Raw genomic sequence first — 18,155 nt, 5'->3', positions numbered from 1 at the left:
TACTTAATAACCAATCAAGTAATGTAACTTCAAGTTAGTAAAGAATCGATCGCGTATATTGTAAACATCGCGCTAATCCCTATTACTAACTTAATCACTGCACTAGCATAGCACGTAAGACAGTGTGTGAAAGGAATAACACTATATGTACGTGTATATATGTTTCATATTTTAATAACATATTATACCAAAAAAACAATTTTATGGATCACTGACTTCGCGCCATAAGTGTGACATCAGCCTATTATCTCATTATAAAAGCACTCTATGCATAGGCACAGTGCTTACATATATATTTTGCCTATTTTACTCCTATCATTTCTATATATATCATATATAATACGCACAGTGAATTGTCACCAATAAGTTTGTGTCCAATTTTTTGGGGCATCAACTTTTTTTCATTTTGAATCCAAATGCACATTGCATAAAGAAATATTTGAAAAACATAATATTCTTAACTCATCTTGGAAAAGTACCTCCATCAAAATTCGAACAACTTTCCTGGATAAGCACTGAATCTCAGACTTGTTCATAAAACTATTTTCCCGCTGTAAGACACAATTGCTCCACACCATTCTCTGTTTGAGGACTTTTCAGACCCAAAATCTGGCCAAACTAAAGACTTATATTCAGGAAGACGCTTCCACTATTACCACCACGTTCTCGTGTTCCGCCATGCTTACCATGCTACTTTTGCCGTTACAGCTGCTTACTCCATCAGTTCTTGTTCTATTTATAGCATATCACAATCTCGCAAACCGACAGTTCAAGTATCGACAACATTGTAGGTAGTTGTGAATCACCACAGCCCAACAGCTCACCACATGTTAAAAAATGCATCACTTACCAAACATTTGCCTCGATTCTTGCCCAAGAAAGAAAGATTGACACTTAACCTAATCATCACCAACCTGCTAATCACAAGTGGCCCAGCTTGTACTGTCACACATCACAAGACAAAACATCAATGGCAGGTTGTATCTCCAGACATCACAAGCCCAGTCACAAGAGACTACATCAATGGAAGGATGTTATTTTGGTGTCTGGTCCAGGAAGTCGTGAGTTGAGTACATGACAATAGTGACAACAGTCTCCCTCGCCTGTACAGCTTGTGTCCTTGATGTCACATACACAGCTCACACAGCTCACTCAGCTCACACAGCTCACTCAGCTCACTCAGCTCACTCAGCTCACACAGCTCACACAACTCCGCACAACTCACACAGCTCACACAACTCCGCACAACTCACACAGCTCACACAGCTCACACAACTTACTCAGCTCACACAGCTCACACAACTCCGCACAGCTCACACAGTTCACTCAGCACACACAGCTCACACAGCTCACACAACTCCGCACAACTCACACAGCTCACACAGCTCACTCAGCTCACACAGCTAACACAGCTCCGCACAACTCACACAGCTCACACAGCTCACACAGCTCAAACAGTTCACTCAGCTCACACAGCTCACACAACTCACACAGCTCACACAGCTCACACAACTCACTCAGCTCACACAGCTCACACAACTCCGCACAACTCAACACAGGGTCGTGACAGAGGCGGTTTTAATGCTGCTTTGAACAGTATTTTGATGTCAACTTTAAATGGTAAGGAAAGACCCAATTATTTCATGTCTTGCTGAAACCCACAAGCACGGGTATGGTGCTGACAAACCTAGAAGCATAATCAGGCGAATCTAGGATTGGAACCTGCAATCATAGGATCCTTGCATGTCTAAGGGGCAAAACTCTGCACAGTGAATTTCTGCGCCTAAGAGGGCGGGTACAATGTCGCTAGAGTGAGCAGATATAACGTCGCTAAGAACAGTATTCCAGTTATATGACGACACGACAGCTTGATGTGGGAGGAAAGCCCGAAGTGATGCAGGTCTCAGACGTTTACCACTTCGGTGAAACCCACTGACACGGGTATGGTGCTGACAAACCTAGAAACAATCAGGGCAAACCGGGATTCGAACCTGCAATCATACAATCATTTGCTCTTTGAGTAAAAACCAACTTGACACATTCAAAAGCTCTAATTTACTTGTGTTACAATCTTAACACCATTCGAAAATATACTGTTGACCAGCTGGATTTACTATTGGTGTCGGCAAGCCAAGACAAAATGTGAAACTAAAATATTTTACGAGCGCTTCTATCATTATGACCATCAGGTGTTTTACGTCTTTCTCAACGTATATCACGAAGCTGACGCCACCACTCACACTTTAACGATTGGACTCCAACTACTACTAATAACACATCATGTTTCACTAGACTAACATCTTTTTTTCTGAAATGTAAATAGTTTACAGATAAAAGTTTACAGTTATTAAATTATCATAATAAAATATAATACAAAGGATCCCAGAGACTGCAGTAATCTAGACTATTATAGACTTGCACGGGCTCTACTGGATAAATCTGTTACCGGGTCTGCATGACAGACTCAATGTTTCACTGACACTGAATTGAAACAGATTTTCTGTATAATGAAGCAGACAAGAGTTACTTCCCTTCAACTACCAAAGCTGATGAAGACACTCAGTCTTTGTATTAGAAGGGACAGTTTTGAATGGAACTTGGTTCCCCCTGGGAAGACAAGCATGGTATATTGAGTACCTACTCTTCCAGAATCCCCACAGGGAGACAAGCGGGGCACTGGGGACATACTCTCTCTCAGAATCCCCACAGGGAGACAAACGGGGCACTGGGGACCTACTCTCTCTCAGAATCCCCACAGGGATACAAGTGGAGCACTGGGGACATACTCTCTTCCAGAATCCCCACAGGGATACAAGTGGAGCACTGGGGACATACTCTCTTCCAGAATCCCCACAGGGATACAAGTGGAGCACTGGGGACCTACTCTCTCTCAGGGAGACAAGCGGGGCACTGGGGACCTACTCTCTCTCAGAATCCCCACAGGGAGACAAGTGGAGCACTGGGCACCTACTCTCTCTCAGAATCCCCACAGGGAGACAAGTGGGGCACTGGGCACCTACTCTCTCTCAGAATCCCCACAGGGAGGCAAGCTGCAATACTGGGAACCTACTCTCTCTCAAAATCCACACAGGGAGACAAACTGCGATACTGGGGACCTACTCTCTCTCAGAATCCCCACAGGGAGACAAGCGGGGCACTGGGGACATACTCTCTCTCAGAATCCCCACAGGGAGACAAGCGGGGCACTGGGAACCTACTCTCTCTCAGAATCCCCACAGGGAGACAAGCGGGGCACTGGGGACCTACTCTCTCTCAGAATCCCCACAGGGAGACAAGCTGCGATACTGGGGCCCTACTCTCTTCCAAAATCCCAACAGGGAGACAAGCGGGGCACTGGGGACATACTCTCTCTCAGAATCCCCACAGGGAGACAAGCGGGGCACTGGGCACCTACTCTCTCTCAGAATCCCCACAGGGAGACAAGCAGGGCACTGGGAACACTCTCTCTCAGAATCCCCACAGGGAGACAAGCGGGGCACTGGGAACACTCTCTCTCAGAATCCCCACAGGGAAACAAGCGGGGCACTGGGGACATACTCTCTCTCAGAATCCCCACAGGGAGACAAGCGGGGCACTGGGAACACTCTCTCTCAGAATCCCCACAGGGAGACAAGCGGGGCACTGGGGACCTACTCTCTCTCAGAATCCCCACAGGGAGACAAGCAGGGCACTGGGGACCTACTCTCTTCCAGAATCCCCACAGGGAGACAAGCGGGGCACTCGGGACCTACTCTCTTCCAAAATCCCCACAGGGAGACAAGCGGGGCACTGAGGACCTACTCTCTCTCAGAATCCCCACAGGGAGACAAGCGGGGCACTGGGAACACTCTCTCTCAGAATCCCCACAGGGAGACAAGTGGGGCACTGGGGACATACTCTCTCAGAATCCCCACAGGGAGACAAGCAGGGCACTGGGGACCTACTCTCTCTCAGAATCCCCACAGGGAGACAAGCGGGGCACTGGGGACCTACTCTCTCACAGAATCCCCACAGGGAGACAAGCGGGGCACTGGGGACCTACTCTCTCTCAGAATCCCCACAGGGAGACAAGCTGCGATACTGGGGACCTACTCTCTTCCAAAATCCCAACAGGGAGACAAGCGGGGCACTGGGGACCTACTCTCTCTCAGAATCCCCACAGGGAGACAAGCAGGGCACTGGGCACCTACTCTCTCTCAGAATCCCCACAGGGAGACAAGCAGGGCACTGGGGACCTACTCTCTCTCAGAATCCCCACAGGGAGACAAGCGGGGCACTGGGGACATACTCTCTTTCAGAATCCCCACAGGGAGACAAGCGGGGCACTGGGGACATACTCTCTCAGAATCCCCACAGGGAGACAAGCGGGCACTGGGGACATACTCTCTCTCAGAATCCCCACAGGGAGACAAGCGGGGCACTGGGGACCTACTCTCTCTCAGAATCCCCACAGGGAGACAAGCGGGGCACTGGGAACACTCTCTCTCAGAATCCCACCAGGGAGACAAGCGGGGCACTGGGAACACTCTCTCTCAGAATCCCCACAGGGAGACAAGCGGGGTACTGGGGACCTACTCTCTCTCAGAATCCCCACAGGGAGACAAGCGGGGCACTGGGAACACTCTCTCTCAGAATCCCACCAGGGAGACAAGCGCGACACTGGGGACCTACTCTCTCTCAGAATCCCCACAGGGAGACAAGCGGGGCACTGGGAACACTCTCTCTCAGAATCCCTACAGGGAGATAAGCGGGGCACTGGGGACCTACTCTCTCTCAGAATCCCCACAGGGAGACAAGCAGGGCACTGGGGACCTACTCTCTCTCAGAATCCCCACAGGGAGACAAGCGGGGCACTGGGAACACTCTCTCTCAGAATCCCCACAGGGAGACAAGCGGGGCACTGGGAACACTCTCTCTCAGAATCCCCACAGGGAGACAAGCAGGGCACTGGGGACCTACTCTCTCTCAGAATCCCCACAGGGAGACAAGCGGGGCCCTGGGGACATACTCTCTCTCAGAATCCCCACAGGGAGACAAGCGGGGCACTGGGGACCTACTCTCTCTCAGAATCCCCACAGGGAGACAAGCGGGGCACTGGGAACACTCTCTCTCAGAATCCCCACAGGGAGACAAGCGGGGCACTGGGGACATACTCTCTTCCAGAATCCCCACAGGGAGACAAGCGGGGCACTGGGGACATACTCTCTTCCAGAATCCCAACAGGGAGACAAGCAGGGCACTGGGGACATACTCTCTTCCAGAATCCCCACAGGGAGACAAGCAGGGCACTGGGGACATACTCTCTTCCAGAATCCCCACAGGGAGATAAGCATGGGCCCTGGAGACGTACTCTCCTACAGAATCCCCACAGGGAGACAAGCAGGGGCTAGCAGGGACCAATCCTGTACTACGCCCAATGTATGTAAGGAATGTCCTCAACCACTACCTACCCACATCCTCCAACAAAGCAGATCTGAAATCTATCAGCACCCTGCAATCTGTCAACCTGGGCAATCACTACATAATCTGTCAAAGCACAACTAGCTATCTGTACTGACGCCACCATGGCAGGGTGACACTGCAGGCTGGGAAATCTATAGGTAAGTACACCATGTGGCATGGCCACCATGTGTTACCTGTCTGTATATCTGGGCATATCCTTGACACTGCCCTGGTTGGGTGTTAAGACAAGAATATTGACTTGCATGTTCTTTATGTCCCATATGTTGTCATATTGAACAGACTGCTCTATATCATGATTTGTGTTCCTTTTGTCAGTTAAAACACACACACTGACATTAAGAACATAGCTTTTAAACTCTATCAATGGTCATGAACACCACTGAACATTGATTTATGTAATCATTCACATAAACCCTAAAGTAGACACATAAAGCATAGAGTAGACAGACAAATCCTAGAGTAGACATATAAACAATAGACACATAAACCCTCGAGTAGACATATAAACCCTAGAGTAGACATATAAACCCTAGAGTAGACACATAAACCCTAGAGTAGAAATATAAACCCTAGAGTAGACACATAAACCCTAGAGTATACACATAAACCCTAGAGTAGACACATAAACCCTAGAGTAGACACATAAACCCTAGAGTAGACACATCAACCCTAGAGTAGAAATATAAACCCTAGAGTAGACACATAAACCCTAGAGTAGACACATAAACCCTAGGGTATACACATAAACCCTAGAGTAGACACATAAACCCTAGAGTAGACACATAAACCCTAGAGTAGACACATAAATCCTAGAGTAGACACATAAACCCTAGAGTAGACACATAAACCCTAGAGTATACACATAAACCCTAGAGTAGACACATAAACCCTAGAGTAGACACATAAACCCTAGAGTATACACATAAACCCTAGAGTAGACAGACAAATCCTAGAGTAGACACATAAACCCTAGAGTAGACACATAAACCCTAGAGTAAAAATATAAACCCTAGAATAGACACATAAACCCTAGAGTAAAAATATAAACCCTAGAGTAGACACATAAACCCTAGAGTAGAAATATAAACCCTAGAGTAGACACATAAACCCTAGAGTAGAAATATAAACCCTAGAGTAGACACATAAACCCTAGAGTAGACACATAAACCCTAGAGTATACACATAAACCCTAGAGTAGACACATAAACCCTAGAGTAGACACATAAACCCTAGAGTAGACACATCAACCCTAGAGTAGAAATATAAACCCTAGAGTAGACACATAAACCCTAGAGTAGACACATAAACCCTAGGGTATACACATAAACCCTAGAGTAGACACATAAACCCTAGAGTAGACACATAAACCCTAGAGTAGACACATAAATCCTAGAGTAGACACATAAACCCTAGAGTAGACACATAAACCCTAGAGTATACACATAAACCCTAGAGTAGACACATAAACCCTAGAGTAGACACATAAACCCTAGAGTATACACATAAACCCTAGAGTAGACAGACAAATCCTAGAGTAGACACATAAACCCTAGAGTAGACACATAAACCCTAGAGTAGACACATAAACCCTAGAGTAAAAATATAAACCCTAGAGTAGACACATAAACCCTAGAGTAAAAATATAAACCCTAGAGTAGACACATAAACCCTAGAGTAGAAATATAAACCCTAGAGTAGACACATAAACCCTAGAGTAGAAATATAAACCCTAGAGTAGACACATAAACCCTAGAGTAGAAATATAAACCCTAGAGTAGACACATAAACCCTAGAGTAGACAGATAAAATATTCCCCATGACTCAACTTGATTTTCTTTTGGTCCTAAAATCCACATCCCAAAGTCATTAACTTCCTATTTCGATCCAAAAGCAACCAATTGCTTCTCTTGGAAAGGCCGGTTCGGAGTGACATTTAGGATCTTTCTTTCACATAAGATATGGTTTGTTGACTCACGAAGGATTCATGAAGGGGCAAGTCAGTCTTCAACTTCCCAGCGCAAGATTCACCATCTTTTCCCATACTTTGTTTCAGTCAAGTGTCTCTGTAAATGCTTGATACCATCACTAAGTTTGGATTTAAGTAACAGTGATACTGATACACTTCACTCTTTCCAAAGCCGGGAATTGGCATCAAGAGTTGCCTCACTTTACCCAGAACTAAATGTGTACCAGGTGGGCTATAGACTCGGATAAACTTGTCTCTATTTCCAGTGCAATGATGGGTTACCAGGTAGGCAAGTAGCAGTCATAAAACAGCCCTATTTCCTCAGCAGGTGGTGGGTACCAGGTAGGCAAGTAACAGTCATAAAACAGACCTATTTCCTCAGCAGGTGGTGGGTACCATGTAGGCAAGTAACAGTCATAAAACAGCCCTATTTCCTCAGCAATTGGTGGGTACCAGGTTGGCAAGTAACAGTAATAAAACAGCCCTATTTCCTCAGCAGTTGGTGGGTACCAGGTAGGCAAGTAACAGTCATAAAACAGCCCTATTTCCCCAGCAATTGGTGGGTACCATGTAGGCAAGTAACAGTCATAAAACAGACCTATTTCCTCAGCAATTGGTGGGTACCATGTAGGCAAGTAACAGTCATAAAACAGCCCTATTTCCTCAGCAATTGGTGGGTACCATGTAGGCAAGTAACAGTCATAAAACAGCCCTATTTCCTCAGCAGTTGGTGGGTACCAGGTAGGCAAGTAACAGTCATAAAACAACCCTATTTCCCCAGCAATTGGTGGGTACCAGGTAGGCAAGTAACAGTCATAAAACAGACCTATTTCCTCAGCAATTGGTTGATACCATGTAGGCAAGTAACAGTCATAAAACAGCCCTATTTCCTCAGCAGTTGGTGGGTACCAGGTAGGCAAGTAACAGTCATAAAACAGCCCTATTTCCTCAGCAGTTGGTGGGTACCAGGTAGGCAAGTAACAGTCATAAAACAGCCCTATTTCCCCAGCAATTGGTGGCTATTAGATAGGCAATTGACTGATAAGGCTCTATTTCCTCAGCAATTGTTGGGTACCAGGCATACAACCAAGTCCGACAGCACAGCTCCATTTGCCAAACAATGACTATTCTGATTACACATCCAAGGGACGCAACTCTGCACAGTGAACTGCTGCACATTTGATGGCAATGCCCCGGCCACCCCTCCCCAACTTTTCACATCGGCTCCTTAACCAGGCTTCATAACTTAATACACAGTGTGAGTGAGTGAGTGAGTTGGGTTTAACGCCGCTTTTAACAGTATTCCAGTTATATCACGGCGTGTCAGCTTAATGTTGGAGGAAAGCCCGAAGTGATGCAGGTCTGAGACGTTTACCACTTCCGTGAAACCCACGAGCACAGGTATGGTGCTGACAAACCTAACTTAATACACAGACTCATTTCAATGACTTTTCCAGAGTATCACGCCAGTTCTTTCCATGATAACAACAACAGAAATCACAACAAAACCACAATCTTAATTCAATTAATCCAAACTGAACATCACTTTGGCCAAAGCCTTTACCTGCCTGTCATGGCTACATATCACCATAAAAAGATAATAAAATTATATTTTTTTCTACGTCTTTATAGCAATTTTCTATTTGGCTTAAAATATAATAGTCTTGGTTCACTGGCACCGCCCGCATGATCAAAAAGTCTGAAGCACGTTTCGTTTTTATTTCCATTTTAAAAAAAATCCTCATACCATGTGATCCAATGTAGCACGCAGTTCCTTCCCTTTACATGCGCACTGCTTAACTGAGCATCTGATGCTTTGGTAATTGCAGCCATAGGAGTTTGTATGCTTGTTTATGTAGGAAGGCCCTTTCCAAGGTTGATGGTACACTGTCTTTTTGGTTACATACTAGTTTGAACAAGCAAAAAAAAACACCCACCCACCCGCACTATTTATTCAAAAGTCATTGCCGGAAAACCTATTTTTTTATTTTTTTAAGCCTTTCCCAAAACTTTTGCAGGACTGGGAAACTCAAACTAAAATTTCATGACTTTTCCCAGGTCCCATGACTCATGTGAACCCTGTTTTACGACTGCTTCTTATCGTGGACCAGACCCGTGAAGATCCGGGGTAGAATAGGTCTTCAGCAACCCATGCTTGCCGTAAAAGGTGACTAACGGGATCGGGTAGTCAGGCTCGCTGACTTGGTTGATGCAGGTCATCGATCCCAATTGCGTGGATCGATGCTCATGATATTAATCACTGGATTGTCTGGTCCAGACTCGATTATTAACAGACCGCCGTCATATAGCTGGAATATTGCTGAGTGCGGCGTTAAACTAGAAACCAAACCAAACCAAACCAAACCAAACCAAAAACCAAATACCGTGGACCAATACTGGAGCTTCAGTAGTGTGACCCCACATTCTGACCTTGATCGGGAAGGAAAGGAAAAGCTAACATCAACCACGAAACTTACTGTGTACCAAGCCGACTTCTTCTTCTTCTCGTTCTTTGAGTACTTGAGCGAGGTGGACCCTGTCGCAAGGCTGTTGTCTGGAGACCGACAACTGGCGTCACTCATCGACCCATTCCATGACTCCACACTCAAGTTGAGGTCCAGCGACTTCTCGGAACATTTGTCCATGATGTTGTCGAGGGACCTCTCGAAGGACTTCTCCCGGGCGTGTCTGTTTGGCAGCCTCTCCTTCTCCGACAGCGATTCTCCGTCCATGGCGTACATGCGCCGGTCAGCCGTCCTGTCGTCCATGGGTGAGCCATTGTCGAAGGACACCTGTGGTGAGTGTTCCTTGTTGTCGGCTCCGCTGTCTTCACTGGCGTTGTCCACGTTGCCGTTCACCTTGTCACTGTTGGATGGGCTCTCGGGCTCATCCAGAGTTGTCTCTCTTGGGTCCTCTTCAATGGTTGTGTTTTGGGGTCGACACGAGATATCTGTTGAGGATTTTCTGCGTCTGAAATGTATTGAGTGAGAGTTTGTTGTATTCTGACTAATACTGAATACATGTGGGAGACTCCATAACTGGGCGAGGGTCTGCGGTCCTCTCTGTTACATTTGAGTGAGTGAGTGAGTATGGTTTTACGCCGCTTTTAGCAATATTCCAGCAATATCACGGCGGGGGACACCAGAAATGGGCTTCACACAATGTACCCATGTCGTGAATCAAACCCAGGTCTTTGGCGTGACAAGCGAATGCTTTAACCACATGGCTACCCTAACTCCCCTGTCACTTGTGGAATCAAAATCATAGATCAGGTGAGCTAATAATCTGAATTTTGTTATTTTTCCTCACTGTTTTGAAATTTCTCATACAAAGTAACCAGAACAGCTACAAGTTACTAAGCATCACTTTTGTAACCATGGAAACAGCTATAGTGATCTGACTCAAAAAGCATCTTGTAACCATTGAAACAACTCCTGTGCCATCACTCACTCATCATCACTCTTGTAACCATGGTAACAACTAGAAGGGAGGTAACTCACTCGTCATCTCGGATCTCTGAGGTGCTGTTAATGATGAGGCTGTCACGTCCTGAAGGTGAGGGGGCGCCACCAGCCATGTGGAGAGACTCCTGACTCGAGGCAGGGGTCAAATCACGTGAACGCCGGCTGAAACCAAAACGACCCCTTATGAATCCTTGTCAACACAAGCTTTATCTGACCTAGTCAACCCAAACAGACTGACTGTGATCATAGTCAACAGGCATATTTTTCAAATACCGTGATAAACGCCCTGCTCTAATAAGCGCCCATGGGGATATTGGGTATATATTTGCTACCGAACAATCCCAATAAGCACCCCTTCCAATTGATCAATGTACAATTTGTGTATAATACGTACTTGTGTGTTATATGCACCCTTAATTATGGGCAATTAAGTTCTGGAAAATATATCTGTTGTGCATAATACACACAGACTTTTGTTTGGTATCATTTCAGGCTGTCAGCATAAACCAAGAAATTTACAATCTTTCCACTCTGTTTTTTTTTCTCACCAAAATTATATTCTAATCCGATCCCCCATTCCTAATTTTGAGAACGCCCTGGGCACTTATTACGTCGAATATAGTATGTTTATTATTGCATGTTTCACATTTGCCTCGACAGGGGAGGCCCAACACGATATATGTATATTCATGTCATACTGATGGACAAATTGATGTGGCACTACAGCTTGTCGGTAGGGGTGAACGATACAGTAAGATCAAGAAACAATACGTATCACGATACGATAATATCGCAACACATTTTAGATATTTGAATGACAAACACCGTGGAGGTCATTAAACATGTTAAATGAACAGAAAATATTTGAGCAAGAGTATTGTGTTGTACCGATACAGACAAAAAAGACTCGTGCATTGTATTGTTTCACCTCCACTGGGCAAGAGACATGTTACCATGGTTACAATTTCTCCAGAACAATGCTGAAACGAAAATCAAATATCTGCACAAAAGTTGTTACATGCCAGTCACTGACTCGTTCATTTCATTGTATTGCAGTTACAGTGTGGATTTCCAGAAACTTGCTGGCCCGGCACCGTGAGTCCTGGGTCACTGACATTCAAGATGTGCATTCCTTTAAGAACTCCACACAAATCATACAGGTTAGGCTCTCAGTGCATCATGTATCGTGTCATCACGTGAGAGTGTCTCATGCAACATGCAACTGGTTAGCGAGCCTGAACATTCGTCAGTGAACTCAAACCAAGTTCAGATGCAAAACAGAATTTTCATCATTTCAACAACAGGATATTTACATTCTTAATCAGTAGAGCGGGACGGCCACGTAACTCCACATCAATTACCCACACAGCTGTTTATTTCATTAAAATGTGTTAACTGAACATGCCGAATGCTGCACAGATATCTTATATAAACTGGCCAAACCCTATATCCTTCTGTATCAAGGTGTTTATCACAGCCTACTCACTATCTATACTGGCACACCCCTATCTCCTTCTGTGTCAAGGTGTTTATCACAGCCTACTCACTATCTACACTGGCACAGCCTACTCACTATCTACACTGGCACACCCCTATATCCTTCTGTATCAAGGTGTTTATCACAGCCTACTCACTATCTATACTGGCACACCCCTATCTCCTTCTGTATCAAGGTGTTTATCACAGCCTACTCACTATCTATACTGGCACACCCCTATCTTCTTCTGTATCAAGGTGTTTATCACAGCCTACTCACTATCTACACTGGCCCTATATCCTTCTGTTTATCACCCCCTACCAGGCTACATACCAGGGTACAGGGCACCTGCTCTCACAGTCCCAGTACTAGGGTACAGGGCACCTGCTCTCACAGTCCCAGTACTAGGGTACAGGGCACCTGCTCTCACAGTCCCAGTACTAGGGTACAGGGCACCTGCTCTCTCACACTCAGTGCCTATACAAGGGTACAGGGCACCTGCTCTCACACTCAGTCCCCATACTAGGGTACAGGGCACCTGCTCTCACAGTCCCCATACTAGGGTACAGGGCACCTGCTCTCTCACACTCAGTCCCCATACTAGGGTACAGGGCACCTGCTCTCTCACACTCGGCCCCCATACTAGGGCACAGGGCACCTGCTCTTTCACACAGTCCCCATACTAGGGTACAGGGTACCTGCTCTCTCACACAGTCCCCATACTAGGGTACAGGGTACCTGCTCTTTCACACAGTCCCCATACTAGGGTACAGGGCACCTGCTCTCCCACACAGTCCCCATACTAGGGTACAGGGCACCTGCTCTCTCACACAGTCCCCATACTAGGGTACAGGGCACCTGCTCTTACACTCAGTCCCCATACTAGGGTACAGGACACCTGCTCTCACTCAGTCCCCATTCTAGGGTACAGGGCACCTGCTCTCACACTCAGTCCCCATACTAGGGTACAGGGCACCTGCTCTCACACTCAGTCCCCATACTAGAGTACAGGGTACCTCCTCTCTCACACAGTCCCCATACTAGGGTACAGGGCACCTGCTCTCTCACATAGTCCCCATACTAGGGTACAGGGCACCTGCTCTCTCACACTCAGTCCCTATACAAGGGTACAGGGCACCTGCTCTCTCACACACAGTCCCAGTACTAGGGTACAGGGCACCTGCTCTCACAGTCCCAATACTAGGGTACAGGGTACCTGCTCTCTCACACTCAGTCCCCATACTAGGGTACAGGGCACCTGCTCTCACACTCAGTCCCCATACTAGGGTACAGAACACCTGCTCTCTCACACTCAGTCCACATACTAGGGTACAGGGCACCTGCTCTCTCACACTCAGTCCCCATACTAGGGTACAGGGTACCTGCTCTCTCACACTCAGTCCCCATACTAGGGTACAGGGTACCTGCTCTCTCACACTCAGTCCCCATACTAGGGTACAGGGCACCTGCTCTCTCACACTCAGTCCCCATACTAGGGTACAGGGTACCTGCTCTCTCACACTCAGTCCCCATACTAGGGTACAGGGCACCTGCTCTCACACTCAGTCCCCATACTAGGGTACAGAACACCTGCTCTCTCACACTCAGTCCACATACTAGGGTACAGGGCACCTGCTCTCTCACACAGTCCCCATACTAGAGTACAGGGCACCTGCTCTCACACTCAGTCCCCATACTAGGGTACAGGGCACCTGCTCTCTCACACAGTCCCCATACTAGGGTACAGGGCACCTGCTCTCAAACTTACCCCAAAGGCAGAGCAAGCCAACGTGGCATGAATGCTTCCCTCCGACACAAGCGAGTCTCTGCTACACTCACTGCTCTAGAACTTCCTGTCTGCCTGCCTACCTCCCTCCACCCTCCACCCTCCACCTGGAGGTACTAGCTGTGTCCCCTGTCTGACACACCCGACTCCACCTGCTGACCCATCACGCCAGGAAGGCTCAGTGTGTAGTTGACAACAAATCAATCAGTATCCCCCACTCACAACTTTGGACTTTATCTTGCTAGATTGGGTGCTTGTGCACAGGTAGTTTCAAACTTCCTTCCTTTTTCTGCGAGTTTTGTTCGAAGTTTTTTGTTTACAAGCTTGGTAAGCTGTGAGAGTGTAAGAGTGATCCAAATGTGTTCTTATTGTCCACTAAGGGGACTTTCACATCAATGAAACATCGTAGGATTAATGAATCTTTTGAGGAATTTAATTTCACAATTCCTTTTCAAACCATAAACTCCAAGGTTGTGACACCAGTTTATGGGTACAGTGTCAGAAATACTATGAACTCCTCATTCTGTCTTATCCGAGTGACAACTTATGTGCACATGCCATGTGAGTAGGCCATCTCATTTTCCCAACCAACAACTCCTCACACTGTTTGAATAACACATTAGCTCTGTTCTCCTCCAAACTATTAAACACTTAACAGTCACATTGCCTGTTCCCTGACACTCAGAATGTGATACCATTCAGTTCATTATCACACATCAGTTCACTATCGCACATCAGTTCAATATCACTTAGCAGTGGAATAACATGAGTGAGTGAGTGAGTTGGGTTTTACGCCACTTTGAACAGTACACGAGTATTCCAGTTATACCACGGCGTGTCAGCTTGGCGTGGTAGGAAAGCATGAAATGATGAAGGTCTCAGACGTTTACCATTTTATGAGTGAAATCCACAATCACGGGTATGGTGCTGACAAACTGGAATACCATGAACGTAAAGAGAGTGACTATTCTCCCAAGCTCCAGGACCGGGACTTCCAATTTCATACCCTCTGCAGTGTCACACACATAACAATCTCTGCTTGTCCATGTTTTCAAATTGCATAGTGAGGATGCATGTCCTTTGATCACTGATTGATTTATGATCCGTCAACAAGAGTCAGTCTCATGCCAGGTACAATCACAAACTTAAACTCCCATCAAACATATCCTCAATCACTCACAAACTTTAACCTACCATCACAAGTTGCTATGAAGTCAACCAGAGCTGTATATGTATATAAGTCAGTAGTGGGCTGGGCTCGGTCCTTGTGTCGGAGGATTGCGAAACACCTGCACAACGATCATCACAACTGCTGAATCTCACAACACAACCAAAACAAGTAGGTGTTGAGCAATACCCCCGCTGCACAATGGACATGTTAACACACAACGTTGCCCTGGTAACCCAAACTTCAAAACCATTCAATATTCACTGTAATATTTTCGACCCACTTACACCACATTATGTTTTAGACATCAAACACGTGCAGGTAGATTAACATCTAGTCTCTGAAATGAACACATCGTACATAAAAAAACAGTTGTTCAGTTATCTTAATAAAAATATGATAAAAAGGAGCCCAGTGACTTTTCATTTCCTGATACTGCAGTGATCTAGACTTGCCAAACATTATAGACTTGCATGGGCTGTATTTGCTATATATTTGTATCAGGGTCTGTAAGACAGACTAACGTCCAGGGATCATGTCCAGATTTTCAGAATGCCACATTATCAACTGGTCAGTCCCTTAATGGCCGCTTGACATAGCACCTGTCCTGCATGTTGAATAGGAACCTGACAAATAGTTACAGAGTTCCAGACAACTTTTTCAGCAATTGAGTTCTGACTCTAGTGTTTCTATTTTAATTAGGTTATTACATTTTCATTAGGTACCAAATATTGCTTCACTCACCCATTCATCACTCTATTGAGTTTTTTCCCAAAATTAATGAACGTTTAGAGATTTTAAAAAAATAAAATAATGTTTAGATGTATATAACTGTTCTAAATATATAGGCTTGACGCAGAAAGTAAATTAGCTCGTAATTGTGTTTTGGAAATTAGCTCCTTTGTGACATGTGTATGCATGCTGAAAAAGCTTCATTGGGTATTTACACCTGCTGTTTTTATACATTTGAGTTTTTCATTTAGTGCATGCGTTTCTGTACGCAAGTTAATTGAAAGTAATTGGGTTTTCAATATTTTGGGGTGTATTTACACAAATACTCTGCTTATCTGTAGCTCTGTAATTAAATTTGAAATTCTGACTTCAAGATCTTCTAGTTTTGAGAGAATTTAGTAAGTAATATCTTCAACCAACACCTCAACCTTCAACATCAACTTGATCAAGCAAACAACACAACAAGACAAGTGCTCTATTGAGGCATGAAACTTATAATTCATTTATCCAAGTGCCTATTATGCTGATTATCGCACTCGACACGAGATTGGCCTCCCATGCCAAGACTATGCTGAGATAAGAACAAACAAACCAGCTCCTTGACATGCAATCCGTTAGATATTTGATGTAATTTTCCCCTGTCCTGTTGTGCGACCATGTATGAAGTCTCTAATGTTAGAACTAGAGACCCCTGATACCACGGAGGCTACAGAGCAGAGGTGTTCAATCAGTATACCTGACCTGCCCGAAAATAAAGAGCTGGGCAAGTGGGAAATTTTGGAGTTTGATCACTTCTGCTACGGAGTGAGCAAAAGTCTATGTCACCATGTGTTTTAGGCCATCTAAAAATACCTATTAGCTTAATTCCTCGTTATTTTTGTCATTGTCCATCAAGACAGAAATTTGCCTCCCTGATGTCCCCAGAAAATGTTAATGTAAATATAAGAGGTTTTGCCATTCAGGGTACCTGCCACCCCTACCTGACTCGACTCCAGGCCCACAACAAACAGCCATTCAGGGTACCTGCCACCCCTATCTGACTCAACTCCAGACACCAAACACACAGCCATTCAGGGTACCTGCCACCCCTATCTGACTCAACTCCAAACCCCAAACACATAGCCATTCAGGGTACCTGCCACCCCTACCTGACTCAACTCCAGACCCCAAACACACAGCCATTCAGGGTACCTGAGACCCCTATCTGACTCGACTCCAGGCCCCAAACACACAGCCATTTAGGGTACCTGCCACCCCTATCTGACTCAACTCCAGACCCACAACACACAGCCATTCAGGGTACCTGCCACCCCTGCCTGACTCAACTCCAGGCCCACAACACACAGCCATTCAGGGTACCTGCCACCCCTATCTGACTCCAGGCCCACAACACACAGCCATTCAGGGTACCTGCCACCCCTACCTGACTCGACTCCAGGCCCCAAACACACAGCCATTCAGAGTACCTGCCACCCCTATCTGACTCCAGGCCCACAACACACAGCCATTCAGGGTACCTGCCACCCCTACCTGACTCAACTCCAGGCCCACAACACACAGCCATTCAGGGTACCTGCCACCCCTATCTGACTCCAGGCCCACAACACACAGCCATTCAGGGTACCTGCCACCCCTACCTGACTCGACTCCAGGCCCCAAACACACAGCCATTCAGAGTACCTGCCACCCCTCTCTGACTCCAGGCCCACAACACACAGCCATTCAGGGTACCTGCCACCCCTACCTGACTCAACTCCAGGCCCCAAACACACAGCCATTCAGGGTACCTGCCACCCTAATCTTCTAGCTCAATCTTATCAACCAGGAAGTCATTGAGTTTGACAAAAGATCAGATTGAGCAATCACTGTCATAAAACTAAGCTGTTTACATACAAAAGCATTAACATTTGTATGGGATCCAACTTTACCTTGCTTGTTTGTCACTTTTATTTATCACACCATAAAGTCACAGGAACTCGATGATATAACAGAATATATTCGTATAGAAGAAATCACACCCCTCCATATACATAGAGACACCCGCCATCTTGGTTCTTATTCAAGATTCCGCACTCGGTTCGAATCACAGCTCGATATCG

General features: G+C 46.0%; 1 protein-coding gene across 4 annotated transcripts in view; it reads right to left on the bottom strand.

Annotated features, from left to right (window-relative positions):
* Positions 1-18,155, bottom strand: part of LOC124116551 (protein Aster-B-like) — a 95,415-nt gene that overhangs the window by 42,360 nt on the left and 34,900 nt on the right. For 3 of the 4 annotated variants that reach the window (XM_048393934.1, XM_048393935.1, XM_048393937.1), the window contains exons 2-3: positions 10,930-11,055; positions 9,907-10,399 (exon numbers count right to left, since the gene is read on the bottom strand). In XM_048393934.1, the coding sequence (XP_048249891.1) occupies positions 9,907-10,399; positions 10,930-11,055 (619 nt within the window). Of the gene's footprint in view, positions 1-9,906; positions 10,400-10,929; positions 11,056-14,138; positions 14,223-18,155 lie in introns of those variants that run through there. The other variant, XM_048393936.1, reaches the window with a different exon arrangement.

The sequence above is a fragment of the Haliotis rufescens genome, unplaced genomic scaffold (genome assembly GCF_023055435.1).
Source record: "Haliotis rufescens isolate VD_foot unplaced genomic scaffold, xgHalRufe1.0.p SCAF_122, whole genome shotgun sequence".
Taxonomy (NCBI): Eukaryota; Metazoa; Mollusca; class Gastropoda; order Lepetellida; family Haliotidae; genus Haliotis; species Haliotis rufescens.
Note: the sequence above shows the minus strand (reverse complement) of the source record. Positions and strands in the feature narration are given on the sequence as shown.